At 55.6% G+C, this 20,939-nt stretch overlaps 1 protein-coding gene across 2 annotated transcripts; it reads left to right on the forward strand.

Annotated features, from left to right (window-relative positions):
* The first annotated feature begins 459 nt into the window (after positions 1-459).
* On the forward strand, positions 460-19,668 carry SH3TC2 (SH3 domain and tetratricopeptide repeats 2). Of its 2 annotated transcripts, XM_054643033.2 has the most exons (18): positions 460-533; positions 1,292-1,411; positions 2,786-2,890; positions 3,669-3,796; positions 4,199-4,304; positions 4,595-4,738; positions 4,839-5,040; positions 5,522-5,595; positions 6,328-6,523; positions 7,556-7,692; positions 8,492-8,533; positions 8,789-10,489; positions 10,840-11,020; positions 12,379-12,529; positions 12,991-13,113; positions 13,553-13,703; positions 15,661-15,857; positions 16,433-19,668. In XM_054643033.2, exons 1-18 carry the CDS (start codon positions 479-481, stop codon positions 16,622-16,624), a joined length of 4,005 nt encoding a protein of 1,334 aa, XP_054499008.2. In that variant the 5' UTR covers positions 460-478; the 3' UTR covers positions 16,625-19,668. The 2 variants fall into 2 exon arrangements, with proteins under 2 accessions (XP_054499008.2, XP_077042582.1); XM_077186467.1 differs by lacking the exon at positions 460-533 and having other exon boundaries at positions 1,146-1,411.
* The last annotated feature ends 1,271 nt before the right edge of the window (positions 19,669-20,939 follow it).

The following is a 20,939-nucleotide window of genomic DNA, read 5'->3' on the forward strand; positions in this document are numbered from 1 at the left end:
GCCTTTCCAAAGCTACTGATGCCCTTAAAGGCCTTCCCAAATTTAACTGCTGCCCTAAAGGCCTCTCCAAAGCTAACTGATGCCATAAAGGCCTTTCCAAAGCTAAGGGATGCTATAAAGGCCTTCCCAAAGCTAAGGGATGCCCTAAAGGCCTTCCCAAAGCTCAGGGATGCTATAAAGGCCTTCCCAAAGCCACTGCTGCCCTAAAGGCCTTCCCAAAGCTAAGGGATGCCCTAAAGGCCTTCCCAAAGCTCAGTGCTGCCCTAAAGCCTTCCCAAAGCTGGCTGCAGCAGTGCCTCCCTCCTGTGCCCTCCCCTGAGCCCGTGCCCGCCGCCCCCGCGGTGGCAGTGCCCTCTCAAAGGGGACATTGTGCATTGTGGCCGTGCCCAGCCGTGGTGCCGGGCGGGCAGCGAGCAGCCCTGCCCCTGCCAGCCCTGTGCCAGCCCTGTGCCAGCCCTGTGCTGCTGTCACTGCACACATGGGCTGCTGCCTGGGGACCCCCTGGCACCAGGAGCTGGCGCTGGGATGCACAGGTAAGGTGCCCGTGGGGCTGCAGGGCTCCTGCCATGGGCTGGGAGCCTTGGGGACACCCTGGCACTGGGCACTGGCCCCTCTGGCCGCCTGCCTTTCCTCTGGGATGGCTCCTGGTGCTTTCTCCTCTTGGACTGGGGCGTGTAGGGAGTGAGGCAGGATGTTTTGGCCAGGGAGGGGACAGGGTGACTCTGGGGCTGGTTTATTCCCATGCTGTTGGTGTTTCCCCTCCCTGCCCAGAGCCCTCCAAGCACAGCCCGTGGGTGCTGGCATCCCCCAGGGCACCATTCCTGTCCCAGGGTGTCCCAGTGAGCTGGAGGAGGGACATGGCTCAGGGCCAGCCAGGGCCAGAAGGTGCCCTGAGCACCCAGCCCTGGAGCCAGGAGTGCAGCCCTGAGTGCTGGGACCTGGCTGGGGCTGGAGCTGTTTGCTGCCCACTGGTGCAAAATATTTTGGCACTGAGGAGGTCAGTGAGTCACTGGCACGGCTGGGAACAACTCCCCAGCTGCAGTTTCAATTGGTCTCTTGAAAAAAAAAGCTCCCAGTTCCCTTTCTGAGCCTGGCTCAAATGAAAATAAACACTGAACCCGTGAGAGCAACCAGAGTGAGCCCTGGGGACCCATGGACGGGCTCTGTCCTGCTGCTGGCAGAGGTGGCACGAGCAGTGTCCCACCTGCCACCTCCTGTGGCACATCCCAGGGACACCTCTGGGGCTGGGGGAATCCTGCCAGGGATGTGGACTCTTCTGCCTCCCCTCCAGGTGAGGAGTGTGAGTCCTGCTGGCCCCGGCCTCCCGAGCTCCTGCCCCGCGGGGACCGCCTGCACCGCCGGGGACAATGGGACACGGCACCAGGGACACAGCCCCAGGACATGGCAACAGGTACCCAAACACAGGACATGGCATCAGGGACACAGCCCCAGGACATGGCAACAGGTACCCAAACACAGGGCATGGCATCAGGGACACAGCCCCAGGACATGGCAACAGGTACCCAAACACAGGGCATGGCATCAGGGACACAGCCCCAGGACATGGCAACAGGTACCCAAACACAGGGCATGGCATCAGGGATCCAGCCACAGGGAATGGCATCAGGGATCCAGCCACAGGGCATGGCATCAGGGATCCATCCCCATCCCAAGGGAATGGGACCAGGTACCCATCCCCAGGGAATGGCACCATGTACCCACCCCCAGGCCCTGCCAGGCTCTGTGGGCACAGAGAGGGGAGGAGGGCAGCCAGGAGTGGAGCAATGGCAGGAGCCAGCTCAGATTTAGTTCTGCCTCTTCCTGCCTTCACTTCCCCTTCTCCATTTCCTCATGTGGAGCTGCCACATTAAATGTTAAGACTTTGTTCAATGTAGACTCTTTTCTTTCAAAGCAAAACTTATTCATGGCCTGTCCAACCTTGGGCTGTTCTTTTCTACTTGCTAGCTCTACATGAGAATTCTATTTCTTTAAATAAGAATTCTATTTCTTCATGCAAATATCAATTTATTTGGGCGGCTGGCAAAGCTGGCTCAGTGAAAAGAACTGTAGAGCAGAGTTCTGGTCAAAGAAGTGACTTTAAAAAGCTGCTGCACATTCCAGCTCCACATCTCCAGGTACATGTTTATCTTACAAATCCTGTCTGATTGCTGACAAAAAATTGGGGTTTAATCTGGTTATCCCTCCATTGCCAATGCAACTGTGGAAGAGCAGGGCTGGAGTTGTGTGTGCCTCAGCTTTCATTAACATAATTAGCAGCTCAAGTTGCAGGCTCTGAATCCTTTATGGCAATAGCTGATGATGTGTGGAGCAGGGAGAAAGCTGCTTGGATTTTGGATACCCCGCAGAGCAGGCAGGGGAGAAAATCTCATTTTGATTTTCAAATTTTTGAACAAAGAGTTTTGCAAGGCTTTGGCTCTCCTGTGCTGGGAAGTTGAGGTTTTCTCCAAAACAACATCTCTGTTGGGGATTCACCTTTTTAACAGATCTGCTCATCTGAGGGCCTGGCCAGGAGAAAGGAGGGAAATCCCCTCATCCAGAGCCACTGCAGCACTGGAAAAAAAGCCCAACATCAAGGGAATGATGGAGTCAGACCCCATCACTCCCATGGATCTCTCCAACCTTGAGCATGACTTGAGGGTGGTCCCAGAGTCACACAGTCCCCACAGATGTGCAGGGCAGTGCTCCAGGAGCTCTCAGCTGAGGCAGGACATGCCAGAGCTCTGCCCAGCATTTCCCAGCAGCTCTGCTGTTCCCTCCTCTCCAGGTAAGGCTGGGCTGGCAGAGAGGAGCAGCCCCACTGCCGAGGCAGGACACAGCTCCCCAGAGCCCCCGCTGGTGCTGCTGCCTCTCAGGGACACCTTTCCCCCAGGTAAGGAGCTCCTGGGGCACCTCACAGATTTCCTGGCTCCTGCAGTGCCTCGGGTCTCACCTTGGTGCCTGAGGGATGAGGATGGGCTGGGCTTGTGCTGTGTGATGTGAAAACCCAGGGCACCACAGGGAATATTTCTCTGGCTGCTCTGGGGTGCCCTGGCCCCCAGGGCAGCACTGACTCTGACCCTCATTTGTGGAGAAAGTTTCCCAGACTTCAAGACAGACTGGAATCCACAAAAGTGTGAAATAGATTATAGAGAGTAGTGTAGGTGTCTCCCTTGGTGGAGAAATTGAGGTTTTGGGATTTTTAGTGTGTTGTGGATGGAAGAAAGATGGAGGCACAGGGAGTTGTCCTGGGTTTCTTCTTCATGCTTCTTCTTCCTTCTTCTCCATGGGTTTGGGTGGCATTTTGTAATTGGGCAGAAAAGTCTGCACTGGGGGCTCTGTGGGATCAGTCATTGGGTTAAAAGGGAAAATAATCCGGGTGTCAGTTCTTAATTGGATAGTTTAGTTTTAAAAGACCTTGTAATGAGAGATTGTTGGCCATTTTGTGCCTTCTAATGAAAAGCTGCAGAGCTCACAGCAGTGAGACTGTTTTACTGATAAGAAACAATAAATACCTGAGTCCCAACATAAACTACTGTCTGGAGTGCCTTCAACCAGCCCCAGAGCAAGCCACAGCTGGAGGCTCTGGTGGCCCTGGCAGGGTGTCAGGGGTGGCTCTGGGTGGCACAGAGCTCCTCCTCCCCTTCCCTTCTCTTCTTTTCCCTTCCAAGAGCTCTCTCTCTCCTTCTCCGTGGAGAGCCGCTCCTGCGGGCGCCGCAATGCCCAGCTCCAGGAGGCTGCCAGGAGGAGGCTGTGGGCTCTGGAGAGTGATGACAGAAGTGTCTGTGCCCTGTTCAAGGTACAAACCCCGTGCCAGCATGCTGGCATGCTCCTGGAATGGTGGGAGGTGTGCTGGGCTGCCAAACCCAGCTGAGGAGTTCCTCCAAGGCCACTGCAGGGGACTCTGGAGGGGACTGGGATGATGGGGAAGATGAACTTGATGGCAAGGGAGGGGCAAAGCTGAGCCTTGTGTTGTTTTGGGGGATCTGAGCCTAAATATCCAGGAATTCCTAGGGCTGGGATCACCAAATCCATGTCCCTGCTGGAGGGTACAGCTCTGGACAGGCACAGAGTTCTCAGGCTGGGTTTTATACAAACAAATCCCAGCTACAGAGAAGATGCCTGGACTGAACTCTCCTTGCCTGCTGGATTTCACAGCTCCAGGAGTGTCCCTTGATGCTGCTCTGTCTCCCCTGTGCAGGAGCTGTCAGCCAGGCTGGTGTGCACCCAGGCACACGAGGATCGCTTCCTCCTCACCTTCAAAACCCCAGAGGAAGTCTGGAAGTTTTCCACCTATCTGACTTTAGGTAATGTTTCCAAGGTCTAAACAGACAGTGTGAGGAGGGTTTTTGGAGAAGGCATTGTCTGACACTACAGAACTGTAATGTTCAGGGTGGACAGTGGGAAATGAATTAGAAAACTTTGCAATCTGTTGTTTATGAAATCTCTGTTTAGATCAGGGAGAATCAGGAGGATTCCTTTTGGGAAATTTTGGAGACAAAATTAGAAACTTTTGCCTGACATTTGGAAATCCCCAAGACCCTTCCTGCTGCCCAGAGAAGGAGGTGCTGATCCTGGTGCCCCTCTTGGCTTTCAGGGTACGTGGGGACCTGCCTGGAGCAGCTGCTCCTTGCCCAGGAGTTCTGGCTGGACTGTGCCCTGGTGGAGGACACAGAGCTCAGGGTCACCGTGGATGAGGAGCACCTGGCCACCATCTACATGGACCTGCTCCTCCAGGAAGGTGTGATGGGAATGCACGTGGGGGAATTCCTGAAAATGCCCAGCAGGGCTGGGCTGCAGCCCCTGGTGCACTGATGCCACCTCTGACTCTCTCTCTGCAGGGAACTTTTTCTGCAAGGCAGTGCCTGGGGTCTGCAAGCTGGAGCAGGAGGGAGAGGAGGGTCTGCAGCTCTGCAGGAATGAGCTGGTCCATGTGAAGAGTGCTGGACAGGATTCCAGATGGGAAGGAATATCCCTGAAGACGGGGCAGCGAGGTGTGGTGCCTGTGACTGCTCTGGAGCCAATAGCTCACCCCTTTTACCAGTAAGTGCTGAATGAAAGGGCTCAAACCAGGATTCTTTCCTGATCCTGGTGCATGACTGGCACCAAGGCTGGCTGGGAAACTCCTCTTGCCTCTGGCAAAGGGCAAGAGCCTCACAATTCTGTGAGGATATTTCCAGGAGGATCCACACCAGGCATAAAGACTGGAATTAATGCATTCTCTGTGAATGGGACCCAGCAAGGACATGCTCCTACTTCAGATGTGGTTTTTGTAAGGTATTGATTGAGGTCATACATGAGGTTATCTCTCATTAACAGATGAAGAAGTGGCAGAAAAAATTCAGGCAATGCCAGTCAAAGTGAGGCTTCCCACTGGTCACCTGGCTGAGCCTTTCACTTGGAGAAACCTTCCTTAAAGATGGCAAATTTATCCTGCTCCTCCCCTGTGGTGTGACACCATCCCTGGGCTGGCCTGAGCTCAGCAGTGCTCACCAGGACCACTGAGGTCCCCTTTGCCTTGCAGGTGGTTCCTGAGGAATTATGCTGTGAGCTTTGGCCTCTCCCAGGAGATCAGTGGGACGAACTCTCGGGCCATTGGTGAGTGGCACCTGTGCACTGTCCCAGGCTGGGCACAAAACCTGGGTTTGGCCACGAATGGCCACAAACCCATCTGTTCTTCTGGGACTGACCCCACCACAGGGGCTCTGAGGGAATGCTGCATCTCTGGGCCCTCTGGAATGCAGCTCAGCACTTGCAAACCCCGTTCTGAGGAGCACAGAGAGCAGAGAGCTGCTGGTGACACCCTCCTGCCACCGGCTTTTCCCTGTCCCACTGCAATTTTATGTTTCTTTTCATTCTTTCAGGGGTGAGGTTTCAAATCAAGAGGTTCCCACCTTGTGCTCACATGAAACCTGTGCCCTCCACCCAGCCCTTAACCTCAGTCCAGTCCAGTTCAGAGCAAGCTGGACACAGGAGGTCCCTGCAGCTCTGACTTTGTCATGTAGGGATGGGCATTTGCACTATCCAGGATTTCACTCCTGGCAGAATTGAGACAGGGCAGTGTCTCTGAAAATCCATATTTCCAGTCACCTTCCAGGCTGCAGCTCACAGAGGTGTGGAGTTTATCCATCCTTCTTTTATTTTGCATTGTAACCCACTTCTCAAGGAGAAAAGGCAGAGAGCTGGGCCCAAGATCACAATAAATCTTAGGGGAGAGAGGGGCAGCCCTCTCCAGCTGGAATCATGGCCACTCTCTGCCCAGACCTTTTCCAGTGAGGAGGTTTTAGCAGGGATCCCACTGAGATTCCCTTTTTTGCCTTGGTTTCCCAGTCAGAGGCAGGTGCATCGCCACCAAGGACCACAGAGGAGCAGCGTGGGATGAGCTGAGCTTCTCCAAAGGAGATCCCATAGAAATCATTGGATTCTTCATCCCTGGGCTGCCCTGGTTTGTGGGCAAATCCCTCAGCACCAGGAGCATCGGCTTTGTTCTCACCCGACACGTAAACCCCGAGGCTTGCGAACCTCTGTGAGTTTATTTAAATTAAATTCTGGAGAAAAGGGAAGGGAGGCTCCAAATCCACCCTCAAGGCTGTGTGAGAGCCTAGGGCAGGTGATTTCCCTTGCAGGACCTTCACAGAAGGTGGGTTTGAGGTGTGAGCAGAAGCTTTGGCCAGGCTCTGCTGCAGCCCAAACACAAAAATTGCATTTCACCTGCCTCAGGTGATTCTTGGAGAGGAACAGATCCAACCCTGGGCTAATTTCTGCAAGGTGGCTTCCCAGTTTGTCCTAGAAATGTTCAGTTTGTAGCTCTGAGGGGCTGGGAGCCTGGCAAGGGTGGGGAGAGCATTCCCTGCCCAGGAAACAAATCCTGTTCTCCTTCCTCCTGCCCTGGGTGTGGAGGCAGAAGGGCCACTGGCACAGAGCAGAATTCCACAGCCTCCCAAGGACCCAGGGAGAGCTGTCCAGGGAGGGAGGGAGGGTGGTAAATCCCACCCTGACTCAGCAGCTGTCTCTGTTGGTGGCTTCCATGTGATGTCCATCCCAAAAGGCTTCTCCAAGAGTGTGGGTGGGAGGATAAGGTTTTAACCGAGGTCTGCTGGGCTTTCCCCTCTCAGAGTCACTCCAGGTGAGTTGTAGCACTTTTCTCTGACACTCCAGAAGGGACAGAGCAGATCAGGTGGTGTCCTGTGGCTTCTGGATTCCAAACCAGACCCATAAGTCCTTTTCTCTGGTGCCTTTCTGTTCCTTCATGGAGAACCTGGATGGGGAAGGTGTCCAGAATCCTGTGTTCATCTGCAACACAACTTCTGTGGTGGGAGGAAGAGAAGGCATGGGAAAGCTTCCCATCCCATCCCATCCCATCCCATCCCATCCCATCCCATCCCATCCCATCCCATCCCATCCCATCCCATCCCATCCCATCCCATCCCACCCCATCCCATCCCACCCCATCCCATCCCATCCCATCCCATCCCATCCCATCCCACCCCACCCCACAGGCCAGCTGCAGTGTCAGGGGCTGGGCACATGCTGACTCTTTTCTCCTGCCCCACCCCAGGGGTAAGGGCTTTGTGTTTCTGAGTGAAGAGGAGAAGTCCCCAGTGCTGCACATCCCATGCAATGGTGACGAGGAGCACTTTGCCACCCTCCTGGGGGACCTGGCACACACTGACATCACCTCTGTGTACAGGCTGGGTGAGTGTCCCCTCCCCTCATATCCCAGTCCCTGCATCCCCAGGGAGAGCTGGGCAGGGCCTGGGGAGCCCCAAGACCATGGGGATGCAGTGCAGGCAACTTCTGGGGTGGAGGCAGCACAAACCTGTGTGAGGTGGTGTTCACAGGGGTCCCAGGAGCAGGGAAGAGATGAGGATCTGACTCCATGTTTCAGAAGGCTGATTTATTATTTTATTATATATATATTACATTAAAACTATACTAAAAGAATAGAAGAAAGGATTTCATCAGAAGGCTTGAAGGAAAGGAAAAAGAATGGAATGATAATAAAATCTTGTGACTGACCAGAGAGTCTGAGACAGCTGGGCTGTGATTGGCCATTAATTAGAAACAACCACAAGAGACCAATCCCAGATGCACCTGCTGCATTCCACAGCAGCAGATAACCATTGTTTGCATTTCGTTTCTGAGGCCTCTTGGCTTCTCAGGAGCAAAATCCTAAGGAAAGGATTTTTCATAAAATGTGCCTGTGACATCTGTGCTCAGCCTGGTGATGGAGGCTGGAGGTGTCCTCAGGAGGTGACCCTGCCATGCTGGAGTCTGTAGGGCCCTTCTCTGCTGCCAGGGCAGCTCCTGAGCTGGGATTCACCCTGGCAGGTGCTGCTCTCCACTGAGCTTGGCCTGCAGGACCTGGGTTGGGGTTTCTGGGGGTTCTCACTTTCTCTGTTCTGGCTGGGTGGCTTTGGGACTTCAGCTGATTTCTGCACATTGACACTGACCAAGGATTTGGGGTTTATTTTCTGTTTGTCTCTTTGTACAGCTGGGTTTGAACCCACAGCTGCGTTCCCACAAGTGCCACCAGGTGAGTAGGAGGAGGGGACAGAGGGGGAGGCTTTGGTGATGGCTTCTGAGGGTGAATTTGGACAGGAGGAAACATCAGAGAATGGCTTGAGTTGGGAAAAACCTTAAAGGTCATCCTGCCATGGTTAGGGACACCTTCCACTATCCCAGGTTTCTCCAAGCCCTGTCCAACCTGCCCTTGGACAATTCCAGGGGTGGGGCAGCCACAGGGAAGAATTTCTTCCTGATCCCACTGTGGTTTCCCTGTCCCTTCCAGAGGCTGCTCTCCATGGCAGTAAAGAAATCCTCGAGTCCTGGGAGGAGATCAATGACTGGGCTACCAGCAGCACCTCAGAGCTGTCCAGCCCAGGCAGTGAAACAGCCCCTGCCACACTGGAAGATGTTCTCCTGGAGAAGCTGGATGACTTGGATTATCCCAAATTCTTCATTGACCTCAACGCCAGCCACATGGAGGATGCTGATGTCTTTGACCCCATATTGACCTTCCTCAACCAAGACAGTTTCGTGCCCAGTTTTCAAAGCTTTTATGATCTCAGCTTTTCCTTTCTCCACTCCACTTTTTATGGTTTCTCTGATGAGGATGAACTGGTCCTGTACCTCGAGACTTCCCGGAACTGGGCCAAGAGGACTCGTTCACTTTGGGCTCACGTCAGGCTCTGTTTCCTCTTGGGAAAGCTCTGCATCAAAAAGCTCAAGCTCTCCCAGGCCCGGGTGTACTTTGAGGAAGCCATGAGTGTCCTGGACAGGGGCTTTGGGGACCTGCCCCTGCTGGCAGCGCTGCACGGGAGCCTCGCCTCCATCTACCTGAAGCAGAACATGAAGCACAAGTTTTCCTCCCTGCTGGGGAAGACGGTGACCCTGCTCGCGTGCCTGCCTGGCCGCTCCTTCAGCTCGGAGAACGAGCTGGAGCTCCTCACCTACATCCTGAGGGAATCCATCGCAGTGGGCAACGCCCCGCTGGAGGCTCGGATCTGCTTCCTCATTGTCAAGCTCTTCCTGCAGCTGGGCAGGACCGAGGAGGTGCTGCCCTTTTTGGAGCATCTCCAGTGCCTCAGCAGCACCTGGCTCAGCCCAGGCAGCCGTGCTGGGCCCCTGGATGCCACTGCCACCCTGGGCTACCTCTACGACAAGAAGTGCCTGCCGAACATCGCGCTGGCCTCCGTCAGGTCCTTCGTTCCCAGCAGCGCCAAGGGCACGCCGACCCCCATCTGGAGAGCCGGCTTCATCCTCCAAAACGCTTCCAAGCTCCTGGGGAGGCAGCAGCTGGACAGGAGCAGCATCCCAGCAGTGGCTTGTATGTACCTCAGGCAGGCTCTGCAGTTCTGCTGCGAGAGCAGGGCCGTGCCCATGCAGAGGACGCTCTGCGCCATCCTGTCCAGGACGTACCTCCAGCACGGCCTGCTGGATGGAGCCATTCCCTACGCAGCCAGGGCTGCAGCTCTGGCCAGATTGCTGGGGGAGGAGGAGGCCTTTGAGTCCTCGCTGTGCCTGGCCTGGCTGTACGTGCTGCAGCGGCGGCCGGGCCCGGCGGGGCAGCTCCTGCGGCGGCTGCGGCGCTGCCTGCGGGGCGCGGCCTGCGAGACCCCGCACGGCGCCGTGCACAACCTGCTGGCCATGGCCCTCACCGCCCAGGGCCGCCTCCAGGAGGCTGCAGAGAACTTCCTGAGGGCCCTGCACAAGGCCAAGGAGGCAGGCAGCTGCAGGAACCAGGCCGTGGCCCTGGCCAACCTGGGCCAGCTGAGCCTGTCGTGTGGGGCGGCCCAGCTGGCCGAGCTGTACCTGCTGTGGGCAGTGAGGCTCTACAGCGAGCTCCAGGGCCACCGAGAGATGGACACGGAGCTGGCACAGGTACTGCTGTGGCTGGCACAGGCCATGGTGGACAGGCAGAGGCTGGAAGATGCCAAACTGTGCTATGAGCTGGCGCTGGGGTTTGCCCTGAAGTGGCAGAACCTGAGGAGTGAGTATAGAGGGGAGCCGGGCAGCGTTTGACCCCGTCAGGTCCCCATTGCTGCTGTCCCCTGAGCTGTCCTTGTCCTTTTCCCTGTGCCACACAGGTCAGCTGTCCCCTGAGCTGTCCTTCTCCCTTTCCCTGTGCCACACAGCTCAGCTGTCCCCATTGCTGTCCCCTGAGCTGTCCTTGTCCTTTTCCCTGTGCCACACAGGTCAGCTGTCCCCTGAGCTGTCCTTCTCCCTTTCCCTGTGCCACACAAGGTCAGCTGTCCCCATTGCTGTCCTTCTCCCTTTCCCTGTGCCACACAGGTCGGCTGTCCCCTGAGCTGTCCTTCTCCCTTTCCCTGTGCCACACAGGTCAGCTGCACGTCACGGAGCGTCTGTGCCATTTCTACAGCAGAGTGTGCCCCGAGCTGCAGGCTTGCATCACCTACCACGAGCACCGGGCATCCCTGGCACGGCAGCTGCAGGACAGGGAGCTGGAGGCCAGTGCCAGGCAGGCCCTCAGCCAGCTCTACCAGGCTCTGGGCACACCTGAGTGAGTGCCTGGGCTGTGGGATGCTGCCAGAGTGTGCTGGCTTTCCTGGGGTGTCCCTCGAGCAGGGTGGTGGTGGCTCCATCTGCCCCACAGCTCTGGTTCTGGGATTTATGAGCTGTCACTGTGCTCTGAGAGGGAGCAGCTCAATGTCAACCAGAGCTGGGCAAACGTTGTCCCAGACAGAGCTGGAGTGTGGCCAAACACAGTTTTCCAGGACACATCCAGGCTTCAGCAGAGTGACAGGGAATTCATTGCTTCCTTTGGAAGCTTATCCCAGTGATTAATCACCACTCCCCAGCAAGAACGGGCTCCTTATCTGCTCTTTGAGTAAGTCTGGATTCAGCCTCCAGCTGCCAAGGCTGCCCTTCCCACATCTGCTGGGATATTGTCCCCAGGGAGGGACTAAAGACCCACAGGAGGTGCTTAAAACCAGTATCAGCTCACCTTTAATCCCTGCCTAACACTGTGTGGGACTGGAACTGGGAGGGGAGAGGGAGAGGGAGCGGGAGAGGGAGAGGGAGAGGAGAGGCTGGGACAGGCCACAGACCTTGAAGGCAATCAGATCAAAGAGTGCAGAGCCAGTTCCCAGTCCCAGAAGGACAAATGGGCAGGGCTGTCCCCAGCTGGGACGTTCACCTCCCAGCCAGGTCAGGGTGAGTGCAGGGGGAAGGCATGCAGGGAGCAGATGCCTGTCATGTGAACGGTGCTATTTAGGATCACAAAGCACCCCATTGCCTGGGCTCCCAGGACAGCTGGGCCCTGCCTGCCAGCAGGAGAGACACCAAGCAAACAAAGTGCCCTGGACACTGCTGGCTCTCCCTTCCCCACAGCTGAGTCCATGCCCAGCCCCCTGGCTCATCCCACTGCCTGGCCCTGTGTCCTCCAGTGACCAGGGGCTGGAAAAGGGGCTTGGATATGTAGCCAGAGATCTCACAAGGGACAAACACCAGGCAGAGGAGTGGGTTTGGGTGCCAGGTGCTGTCTGGGACATGTAGGTACAAGCATGCCCTGCCTGTGCTCCCATGTGAGCTGGGAGTGACTTTGGGACTTGGTTTAGGGAGGCAGATTGGGTTTGGAGGTGACCTGGATGAAGCCCTCTTCATCACCCAGGGGTGAGGAGCAGCGTGAGTAGGACCACAGGTGTCCTGAATTGTCCTAAGGTGGCCAAATGCCCATTAAACCTGAGCACCAAAGCGTGGAGACATCCATGATCCTTTTGTCAGAGGTGACCATGTCCTTCTGCCCCCAGCCTTTGGTAACTCCAGGAGGAGAGGGCAGGGGGTCAGTGCCATGGGGAGGTGGCCTGGGGACAGCTCTGTGACTCCTCTGAGGTGGCTTTTTGCCTGTTGCCATCACAGGGCTTTGAGACAATCCCTGGACTGCACCAAGCAGAGCCTGAGGATCTTCATCGACCTCCAGGAGGCTGTGAAGGCAGCAGAGGCCTGGCTGCAGGCAGGAAAACTCTATTATCTCCTGCAGGAGGATGAGCTGGTGGAAATGTACTTCCAGGTATGGGGGAGGTGGCTGGAGCTGTGCCTTGCATTCTCATCACAGCCTTTTGGGGCTGGGAAACGTGGAAGGGAAAGTTGTGAGCACTGTAAACCTGCTGCTGGAAGGAGGAGCTCTTGCCTTGCCCTCAGGCACTGAATTTCCTCTCTTTCTTTCCATCCACCGAGTTTAGAGGATTTGGGGGTGAAAAGAAGTGAGTTCATTGAGTCAGAAAGTGATGTGGCAGTGCCAAAAGGAGCTGGAGGTGCCAAGTGAGCAGTTCCCATTGAAATATCCATAAATAAGGGACAAGTGCCAGGGAAGTCCTTGGAGTTGAAGACTTCTGGCACCTCTCCATCTCCAGCATTATTTTATCAGCTGAGCTGCAAAGTGGAAGAGCAGCTCCTAAAATTTGAGGTTTATTACATCACACCAATGTCTCTGCCTTTCCAAATGTCACTCCAGCCCCTTTTTCCTTCCAGGCAGCCATCCAGACTGCCCTGAAAGGGGACAACTTCTCCTTGGCCATGGAGCTTTATGAGAAAGCAGGTGACACCTTCTTCAATGGCAGCCGGAACAGGGCCCGGGCTGTGGAGTTTTACAGGGTATGGAGCCCCCTGAGCATTCTATCCCTGTGTCCCCACTGTGGTGGCTGGGAGGGCTTTGCCTCAAGGATGGAGGGTGCAGAGGGATGGGGTCATCCCAAGGGTGCCAGAGTGGGAGGCTTGGAGCACAGATTTGCAAAAAAAAAAAACCCCAAAATTATTTGGGATTGGAAATGGCCTCCTTCCATTACAAATCCTGGTGGTGTTAGGTGTGGGCTGGTCACTCCTGGGTACACCCAGTCAGAACTCCCAGCACCCAAGGAAGGGCAGGGACCAAACTTTGAGAGCCACTGGGATTTAAAACTCATTTTCAAGGAACTAAAACCTAAACCTGCAGTGCCCATCCCCTGCTTTGGTCCCTGGCCTGCTGCTCTGCCACCCCTCCCAGGCCGTGCTGACCCTCCAGGAACATCCTGAGCTCACCATTCTGTCTCCTTAGGGAGGAGCTGTGCCCTTGGCCAGGAAACTCAAGGCCACCCAGACAGAGCTGAGGCTGTTCAACAAACTGGCAGAGCTGCAGATCAGCCTGCAGGGCTACGAGAAGGCTCTGGAGTTTGCCACGCTGGCAGCCAGGCTCAGCCTCAGGGTTGGTGAGTGATTTACACCCAAAAGTAACTGGCAGTTACTGGGAGTTACTGGGCAGTGGGTGATTTATTGGGAGAGCCACTGAATCTTGTGGATGAGAACAAGATCCATGTGAAAAGGGGATTTCCTGCTTTCCTAACACTGCTGGACCTGCTCTTACCCAAAGTCATGACAGCTTTTTGAGGCCACTTCCTCTTTTTTCAGCTGTGTGATAGCAGAGGGTTTGTGTTACCCCAGAGCACAGGAAGTCTGGTGAAAGCACAGGACTCAGCAGTTCCTCCCTGCCCTGCTTCTGCTGAAAACCTCACCCCTTCCCATTACAGAAATAGTTTGGATGGGCAAAATGCCAGCTTAAATGTCTGGGATGGGACCAGTCTTGTACCAGCCCCTTCCAGCACCCAAGAAAATCCCCTGGCTGGATGATACTCCTGGGCCAAGCTGTCCAGCTGTGGCATCAACCACCCTGCCCATGGCTCTGTTTTCTCTCAGAGGTATCCATGCCCCCAGGATACCTGCTGAGAAAATGCATCCAGAGTGGCTCAGCAGGGCTGGGGCTGGATTGAGCTGGATCAGCAACTTTTCCTGGAGATCCATGGCAGGAGCTGGTTAATTCCACACACCTTTTTCCAAATCCATGGCAGGACCTGATTAATTCTACTCACCTCTTTTCCAGATCCACGACAGGAGCTGGTTGATCCCATCCCTTTCTTTCCCAGGGGACCCATGGCAGGAGCTGGTTAATCCCACCCCTCTATTTTCCAGGAGATCCATGGCAGGAGCTGGTTAATCCCACCCCTCTATTTTCCAGGAGATCCATGGCAGGAGCAGGTTGATTCCACCCCTCTATTTTCCAGGAGATCCATGGCAGGAGCAGGTTAATTCCACCCCTCTATTTTCCAGGAGATCCATGGCAGGAGCAGGTTGATTCCACCCCCCTCTCTTCCAGGAGATCCATGGAAGGGTCTGGTTAATTCCACACACCTTCTTCCAGATCCATGGCAGGAGCTGGCTGATCTCACCTCTCTTTCCCAGGGGATCAGATCCCATCCTTCTCTTTCCCAGGGGATCAGCTGCAGGAGTTGGTTGATCCCATCTCTCTTTCAGCTGCAGGAGTTGGTTGATCCCATCTCTCTTTCAGCTGCAGGAGCTGGTTGATCTCACCTCTCTTTCAGCTGCAGGAGCTGGCTGATCCCATCTCTCTCTTTCCCAGGGGATCAGCTGCAGGAGCTGGCTGATCCCATCTCTCTTTCAGCTGCAGGAGCTGGCTGATCCCATCTCTCTTTCCCAGGGGATCAGCTGCAGGAGCTGGCTGATCTCATCTCTCTCTTTCCCAGGGGATCAGCTGCAGGAGCTGGTTGATCTCAACTCTCTTTCAGCTGCAGGAGCTGGCTGATCCCATCCCTCTCTTTCCCAGGGGATCAGCTGCAGGAGCTGGCTGTTCCCATCCCTCTCTTTCCCAGGGGATCAGCTGCAGGAGTTGGTTGATCCCATCCCTCTCTTTCCCAGGGGATCAGCTGCAGGAGCTGGCTGATCCCATCCCTCTCTTTCCCAGGGGATCAGCTGCAGGAGCTGGCTGATCCCATCCCTCTCTTTCCCAGGGGATCAGCTGCAGGAGCTGGTTGATCCCATCTCTCTTTCAGCTGCAGGAGCTGGTTGATCCCATCTCTGTCTTTCCCAGGGGATCAGCTGCAGGAGCTGGTTGATCCCATCTCTCTTTCAGCTGCAGGAGCTGGTTGATCCCATCTCTCTCTTTCCCAGGGGATCAGCTGCAGGAGCTGGTTGATCTCACCTCTCTTTCAGCTGCAGGAGCTGGCTGATCCCATCCCTCTCTTTCCCAGGGGATCAGCTGCAGGAGCTGGTTGATCTCACCTCTCTTTCAGCTGCAGGAGCTGGCTGATCCCATCTCTCTCTTTCCCAGGGGATCAGCTGCAGGAGCTGGTTGATCCCATCTCTCTTTCCCAGGGGATCAGCTGCAGGAGCTGGTTGCCTTCCACCGCCTGGCCACAGCCTATGACTTGCTGCACATGCACGAGATGGCCGAGGATTGCTACCTGAAGACCCTGGCCATGCGTCCCCCTGTGCTGCAGAGCTCAGCAGAGGCCCTGTACTACTGCAAGGTCTACTGGCACCTGGGCAACCTGGCCCTGCACAAGCTGAAGGTAAGAGAGGAGCCCTCCCGTGGTGCTGTGCCTTGGATGGAGGGCTGAGGGTGGAGGTCACATCTGCTTTTGAAGAGGAGAAGAGAATTTGGAAAGAAGTGCTGGCACTGAGCACCATTCCAGTGAAATCAGGTGTCCCTGGGTCCTGCTGGACCCCCAGGCTCTGCTCCAGCTCCCTCTTGCCCTGTGAGCTCCAGGGAAGTGTTGTTATGGGGCACGACACAGCACAAAGTACCATGACCCCATCAGCAGGGTGCAAGAGAGATTTATTACAGCAACGTGTTGCTTTTATACTTTTTCAAGATATTTACATTCATCCAACAGACACATTCACTGCCCATTGCTTATAGGAACGAAACAAAGTTCTCAGTGGGTGACCAAGGAGCCACATCATTCTGTGAGCCAGCTAGAGTCTGTATCTCTTAACTTTCTCTCCTTCATCACATCTCCATGGTGACAACCTTGGTGTCTTCCTCAGGAGAGATATGGGGCTTTCCTTGGCTCACAAGAACAGAACAGAATGTCTTTCCTACAGTGAAGCCCCTTCCTAACTCCTGTTCTGTGTTTTCTCTCAGGATGAACAGGATGCAGCCTCCTACTTCCTGCTGGCCCTGGCTGCAGCCACGGAGCTGGGAGATGAGGAGCTGCAGGCCCTGCTCCGTGCCAAGCTGGGTGCCATCCCCGGAGCCCCAGGGGGACCTGAGGGCACCCCAGGCTGTGCCACTGACCGGCCCCGGTGGCTGAGCCAAGGTGGCCACGTGGTGTGACCGTGTGCCAGCCTGGGGACACCAGTGGAGCCATCCAACAGCACCCTGCAAGGTCTGTCTGCCCACCAGGACCGGCCCAGCAGGCTCCTGCACCACGTCCTGAGGGGCTGGAAGGGTTTGGGCTCCTCCTCCCAAGCACTTGGGGCCCTGCCCTTGTTTTCCAGGACAGGGCTGTGCCCAGAGCAGAGGTGGCACAGCCAGGGCAGCAGTGCTGGAGCTGGGGGTGCAGCAGGGCTGAGCTCCTGGGGGGTTCAGGAGTGCCCTGCCCAGGATGGGGACTGGGGGTGCTGCCATGTGCCCGTCCCCACAGCTGCCCCACACCTTGGAGCAGCTCAGCCTGACCCAAACGTGTTTGGAATAGCAACTCCTTTATTTACACCTGGTTTTTATCCTCATCTTCTCCACGAGGTTTGTGGTGACATCTCTACCAAGCCCCTCTCCTGTAAAAAGCACCACCAAAGCTTTTGGCAGTGAGGGATAGAATTAGGGAAGAGAGGAGGAATAAAGGGGCTGGTCCAGCCTCATCTGGGGGCAGAAAAAAACTGCTCAGGGGGAGGCAGAGCCCACCCTGACCCCAGTCAACCTCCGGGTCTGGAGCAGGAGCACAGGAACGGGGAGATGCTGGAGTCCCCATCCCTGGAGGTGCCAGAATGTGGATGTGGCATTTGGGGACACGGGGTAGTGCTGGGGAACGGTCGGGCTCGATGACCTTGGAGGGATTTCCCGACCTTGGAGGGATTTCCCCGCCCGAGCTGTTCTCCGGGCACGGGAGGATGCCGAGCTCTGCTGCTCAGCCCGGCTCAGCCAGCAGAGAGCAATCAATGCCCATTTTTGCAGCGGGAGCGGCTCCCTCGCAAAGCCCGAGCCCGGCTCTGGAGCGCAGGGAACAAGGAGAGCTTTTCCCAGCTGATCTCTTTGCTTTGGCAACCAGCGGCCATCTGGGCTTCACAGCCAGACCCCGCTCCCAGTTCCTCCAGCTCCCTGCCCGTGCTGCCCCGCTCAGATTGTTAAATGCAGAATATTTGTTTCCTCCCTCCCTGCTCTCTACAAACACCGAGTTCAGCTTCCTCCCGCAGTCCCTCCGAGGCGTTTGTCACCGGGGCAATGGTTGTTTTCCTCCTGTTTACCGAGCATCGCTGCAGTGCTGCCGGGCAGCCTCACACCCAGCCCGGAGCAGGGGAATCTCCATCCTGGGTGAGATCCAGCCGGCTCAAGGCTCCCAAAAACCTCCCTGCCCACCCCACCTGATGGGCACCCTGACTTCAGTGCAGCTGCTTGGTGCTCACCATGCCAGGGCAGGATGTTTTCTGCAGTTTTTCAGTCAGTTCTCCTTTTTCTTTTGGTCTAGATGGTCTGTAAGGACCATTCCAACTCCTCAGCATCCTCTGGATCTTTTCACACACAGGGAAAAGCAGGGTGTCACACTTTTGTGCCAGGAGGAAGATGGACAGTTGGAAATCAGAGCTTGGAGAGGAGCTGGGATGGCTCTGGAAGCCCTAAGGGCTTTGTTTAAAGGGACAGTTGGAAATCAGAGTGTGGAGAGGAGCTGGGATGGCTCTGGAAGCCCTAAGGGCTTTGTTTAAACACTCAAGCTCAGTGTCTGAGCTGGCCTGACTCAGCTGAGCTCCAGGAGTCAAACGGAGACTCTGGAGCTGCTTTGGAACCAAATGTGTCCTTCTTAAATCACAACAAAACAAAATTGTGGTGCCTGTGGGGAGAAAAAGTCTTCCTCCTTGGGAGCATCCTGTAAAATTCATTTTCCCTGTCCCTCACCTGCCTGCCTGCTCCCACCTGTAGTGATGAGCGGGATGAGAGCTCAGGGGGACCAGGGCTCATTAAAATTCACAATACAGTGAAATTAAAAGCTGTTGTTCATGTGCACCAAGTCCTGGGTCTGTGCCCAAGGAAAGATGAGGATATTCCATCCCTCCAGCCACCAGTTTCGTGGGCAGAGAATCTGGGGACTTTGTGCCAGAGCTGGTCACCGGGTGGTGGCTCAGCTCCTGCAGCTCCTGTCCTCCTCCAGCCTGGGGCATTCTGTGGGACACTGCAGGAGGGATGCAGAGCCTGGCCAGGGCTGTGCTGCTGCTCCAGGAGAAGGCTCTGGCAAGAGAAGGAATGTGGGAACACAGGAATTACCCTGCAGAAAGCACCGACCACCAGCGCCCTGCCCCGACACCGCAGAAATAGGGGAAAGGGAAGGGATGGATCAAATCTCCTCTGACACCAGCGGGGCCGTGGCTCGTGACTCCTGCCCCAGCCACATGTGACTGCCTGTTCCATGCCCAGGCCAGGAGTTTTCCTTCCTCCCTGCAGCCAGACAGGCTGGAAATAGGCCTGGAGGGAGCCACGTGCAGCAGCACGAGCTGCACAGAGCAGCACCTTCCCTCCCAGTGCTTCCAGAGGGTGCTGGGAGCTGCAGGGACACCCCTGCTTTGGATTTGGTGCCCCAATCCTTCCCCAGTTTGGCCTTGCAGCACTCCCAGTCCTGGCACTGTGATCCCCTGTTTGTTTGATGCCTCAGGGGGCCATTTAAGGCCTGGAGTAACCAGGGGCTGGATTTCTCTCCCATATGTTCATTCTTGGACAGTGGAAATACCACGACAGGAATAATTCTTGCATCATCTGAGCTCTGCTGTGAGCCTCCCGTGGAATGGGGAGAAAGGAAATGCTGATAAATGGAAATGCAGATATGGACAGAGGGCTGGATTTATTTGGATTTTCGTGGAAATGACTCGTTTCTGCAGAAATACAGCACCCAACAATAACAGCTGCTATCAGCAGACATTTTTTCATCATTCCTTCGTGGCACACTGGTGCAAACTGGGCTGGGTGAGAGACCTGGAGTGGAGGAGCAGCGAGGCTGAGGCAGAGATAAACCCTGAGCTCAGCTTATCTCAGAGGTGGCTGCTCCTCTCTGGGCAGCATCTCCTGCTGTTGCCTGGCTCAGTAATGAGGAGTTGGTAAACACCAGCTGTTCTGCTAAGCAGAGCTGGGGGGAGTGTGTAAACTGGGTAATTTAGATTAAAAATCATTTATTTGCACAGCAACCTGCTTGTTCAGTGATAATTGGGCTCATAAATATGTATGGGGGAGGAGGAGCAGGGGCTGAGGCTGAGCCAGAGCCAGGAGTCACCAACTGTGGCTGCAGGGGCTTGAATAAACTCTCCATCTGTGCACTGGGGGGTGTTGGGATGGAAACACCTGGAACAGGCCTGGAATTCCTGCAGTGCTGCTGGGCCTGCCCTGAGAGCTCACCCTGTCCTGGGGGAGGGCAGAAGGGGCAGAGCAGCAGCAGGGAGGTGCCTCTGGATGGGGAATAGAGAGGCCAGATGTCAAAATAATGCCCAGCAGGGGTTTGAAACTCCTTGTGCTGAGGTGGCATCAGGCAGGGGGCACTCCTGGAGCTGCCACCTCTGCTGGCACTGCCCACAGCCACCTCAGTGTCCCTGGCACTCCCCACCTGGGATGGGCATTCCCAGGGAGAAATCCCTGTGGGCATGGAGAGGGCAGGGAGAGCAAAGTGGTAAAATGGGGCAGAAAACACAACCCAAGCATTCAGCCAGGGACACGTGGATGTGGCTCTGGTGGGTGCCAGGGGAGGAGGACAGCTCCCTGCTCCTGCCTTGTCCTGGCTTAGGAGGTGCCAGGGGGAAATGGGGGTCCCTGGGAAGCTGCTCAGAGCCCCTGTGGGCTGTGCCAAGAGTGACAGCTCCTCACAGAGTGAAACAGGCAGAAAAGAGGCAGGAAAAAGGCAGGAAACAGGTGGGAAACTGGGAGGAAGCTGGCAGGAAATAGGCAGAAAAACTGGGAGGAAAGAGACAGAAAAACTGGCAAGAAAGAGGCAGGAAAACTGGCAGGAAAGAGGGAGGAAAGAGGCAGGAAAACTGTGAGGAAACTATCAGGAAAAGTGGGAGGAAACAAGTGGGAAACAAGTAGGAAATAGGCAGGAAACAGCTAGGAAAACTGGGAGGAAAGAGGCAGGAAAACTGGGAGGAAAGAAGCAGAAAAGAGGCAGGAAAACTGGCAGGAAAGAGAGAGGAAATAGGCAGAGAAGAGGCAGGAAAACTGGGAAGAAACTGGCAGGAAAGCTGGGAGGAAAGAGGCAGGAAAACTGGGAGGAAAGAGAGAGGAAATAGGCAGGAAGACTGGCAGGAAAGAGGAGGGAAAAAGGCAGGGAAGAGGCAGGAAAACTGGGAAGAAACTGGCAGGAAAACTGGCAGGAAATAGGCAGGAAAGCTGGGAGGAAAGAGGTAGAAAAGAGGCAGGAAAGCTGTCAAGAAACTGGCAGGAAAGAGGCAGGAAAAAGGCAGGA

Source organism: Agelaius phoeniceus, chromosome 15 (genome assembly GCF_051311805.1).
Source record: "Agelaius phoeniceus isolate bAgePho1 chromosome 15, bAgePho1.hap1, whole genome shotgun sequence".
In the NCBI taxonomy this organism is placed as follows: Eukaryota; Metazoa; Chordata; class Aves; order Passeriformes; family Icteridae; genus Agelaius; species Agelaius phoeniceus.